A 2,670-nucleotide genomic window follows, 5' to 3' on the forward strand; every position below is an offset into this window, starting at 1 on the left:
TGGAAGGCTCTTGGAGTAGAGGTTGCTCAGAGTTCTGCTTCCCCATGCCCTCTAGTCCTTGGCTGGGACCTTGGTGGTGCATACTTCCCAGTCACCTGGGAACCTGACACCTCCGCCTTGAGCAACTTCAAGGCGATTGCACGGGGGCGCATACCAGACTGGAGTCAGTTCTTGGGCTCCCGTACCCTCCCCGTGAGAGACCGCTCTCACCCCTAAAGCCCAGCTGGGCACCTCAGCGACCCCGAGTGGGAGCTGAGAGGAGGAGGTGCAGCAGGTTCACGGGAGCCAGAGGAAGGAGGCTTCAGCTGAAGGTGGTACACCTGAGTGCTGGTTCCTGACCTAGAATGTGACAAGGTCTCAGTTTTCCTAGCTTGTCAAATGAGACACTGCCTCTTCAGGTGGCTGCGAGGACCTGGGCGGCTTAGGTCGGAGCGAACTCGAGCAACTTGGCCCAAGATGCTCAAGGCCCTTCCAGAACCTGACAACTTGCCTCTTTCTTCTGCCCTGCAGGCTTGCACTGACCTATGAACAACTGTTTGGTACCACGGTGACATTCAAGTGAGTCTGAGGGGCGGTTGAGGTGTGGGCTGACTGGCCGGGCTCTGGCTTTTCTCAGCTGCCTGACACCCTCTGGCCTCCCTCAGATTCATTCTGGCGAACCGCTTTTACCCAGTGTCGGCCCGGCACTGGTTTACCATGGATCGCCTTGAAATCCACGGCAATGGCTCTGTAGTCTACTTCAATGCCTCCCAGATCACGGGGCCCAGCATCTACTCCTTCCACTGCCAGTACGTCAGCACTAATGGTGACAATGGCAATATCCTTGTGCCTGACACGCAGCCCTCTCTCTGGCAGATGACTCTTCAGGACTTCCAGGTAGGGAGCAGGGAGGAGCCCAGGCCAGAGGTAGCATGGTCCCGGTAGAGAGGGGAGGGAACAGAGGCTTGAAGTCTCAGCATTAATTGGGCTCGGGAATGTGGTCCAGAGACCCTTCCCACAGTGCTCCCATCCCAGGAGATCTGGACTCCCCACTAACCCAGGAACTCCAGCCCTTACTGGGCCTCCTTCTTTGTGGGGCCACGCGGTCCTTTCTGTCCCCCAGATCCAGGCCTTCAACGTGACGGGTGAGCAGTTCTCCTACGCCAGCGACTGTGCTGGCTTCTTCTCCCCGGGCATCTGGATGGGGCTGCTCACCTCCCTGTTCATGCTTTTCATCTTCACGTATGGCCTGCACATGATCCTGAGCCTCAAGACCATGGACCGCTTTGATGACCACAAGGGCCCCACCATCACTTTGACCCAAATCGTGTGACCCTGTGCCCATGGAGGATTGAGGGTGCGATGGTGTCCAGTTGTGGCTTTCTCACCTCGAGGCATGCTGGACCGAAGGGCTTCCTGACTTCCATAGCATGAACCCCCAGTTCCCCTCAGTCTGTCTTGCTTCCTGTTCAACCTGTGAGGGACTTCCCCTGAGGCTGCCCACCCCCTATCTCTACCAATAAGGTGTACATATTCTGCATAGATAGTAGACAAATTTCCCAGGCACAGTGATTATGAAGGGAGGAGATAAGACTTCTAGGGCCCCCTCCTCCTTCCCCTTTCTCCTTATTTATTTTCATCTCTCCACCTTCACCCCTTGCTGTTCATAGTGCTTTTGTGTGGCCAATGCGCCTTCCCTAGGCTTTATGGGGCTTCCTGTAGCAGCAACCAGGAGCTGGAGGTCCCCTGAGTTCGGGGGTGGGGTGGAAGTACTATATAACTGTCTGTCGCGCTATGCTGGTATTGTTTTTCGGTGATGATGTGCTAACAATAAGCAGTACACTGGGGTTTATTTCTGTGGCTTGAGAAGGAAGGGACCGTCCCCGGAGGTGGGCTGAGTGTGCTCACTGGGTTCCTGGCAGGTTTCTGCCAGGAACGCTGGGCAGGAGCCGGGATGCTCGGTGGGTTTCCTTCCTAATAAAATAAAGACGGGTCGCCACGCTTCGGCCTCGTGTCACTCATTTCTGCCCTGGATGTGAAGGATGCGCTTGGCCGAGGGCTGCGGGAGAGGCTGCAGCTGGCCTAGCGGAGGCGGGAATGCCTGAGGGAGTCCTGCGCGCTGCCTCCCAGGGAGCCAGGAGAGAGCGGAGGGTCTTAACCAGCTGGGCCCCTAAGCGGCTAGTGTGGGGCGGGGGCTACAGCGCGTGGGCGGTCGGCGCCTGGGGGAGGCGGTCGTGACAATGGCTGCCCTCACGTCTCGAGGAGGCTCCCCCTCTGGCTGCCGCAGCGGCGCGCGCCTGGCCCTCAGGGCCGCGCAGATTCTCCCGAGGGGCGGGGCGGGGCGGGAGCGCGCGGCTCCCGCGCACGGATCCCTCGGCCGCAGCACCGGCCATCCCCGCCCCACTGCCCTCCGGGCTCTCGGAGAGCGGCGCCGCCCGCCAGGCCTTGCTGGTGCTGAGACCCGGGTCCCGACAGCCCTTCCGGGACGCGAGCCTGGGAGGTGGCGGCCGCGGCCGGGCGCGGCGGGGTGCGGGGAGGGGCCGGGACTCTTTGACGCGGCGGAGGGGTCGGGCGGCGGCCGGCACGCCGCCATCTTTGGTCCAGTGCGGCGGCAGCGGCGGCTGTGGTGAAGGAGGAGGAGGAGCCCACGGCGCTGGCACCGAGGCCTGACCATGGATGAGGAATACGATG

General features: G+C 60.8%; 2 protein-coding genes across 2 annotated transcripts in view; both read left to right on the plus strand.

Annotated features, from left to right (window-relative positions):
- Positions 1-1,981, plus strand: part of ATP6AP1 (ATPase H+ transporting accessory protein 1) — a 7,707-nt gene extending 5,726 nt beyond the window's left edge. The window contains exons 8-10 of the mRNA XM_039866964.1: positions 511-558; positions 645-876; positions 1,103-1,981. Of these exons, the coding sequence (XP_039722898.1) occupies positions 511-558; positions 645-876; positions 1,103-1,312 (490 nt within the window). The 3' untranslated portion in view covers positions 1,313-1,981. The remainder of the gene's footprint in view (positions 1-510; positions 559-644; positions 877-1,102) is intronic.
- Positions 1,982-2,219: 238 nt separating this feature from the next.
- GDI1 (GDP dissociation inhibitor 1) overlaps positions 2,220-2,670 on the plus strand; it is a 5,439-nt gene continuing 4,988 nt past the window's right edge. Inside the window, exon 1 of the mRNA XM_039867035.1 lies at positions 2,220-2,605. Within this exon, the coding sequence (XP_039722969.1) occupies positions 2,220-2,605 (386 nt within the window). The remainder of the gene's footprint in view (positions 2,606-2,670) is intronic.

Source organism: Pteropus medius, unplaced genomic scaffold (genome assembly GCF_902729225.1).
Source record: "Pteropus medius unplaced genomic scaffold, Ma_sr-lr_union100, whole genome shotgun sequence".
NCBI lineage: Eukaryota > Metazoa > Chordata > Mammalia > Chiroptera > Pteropodidae > Pteropus > Pteropus medius.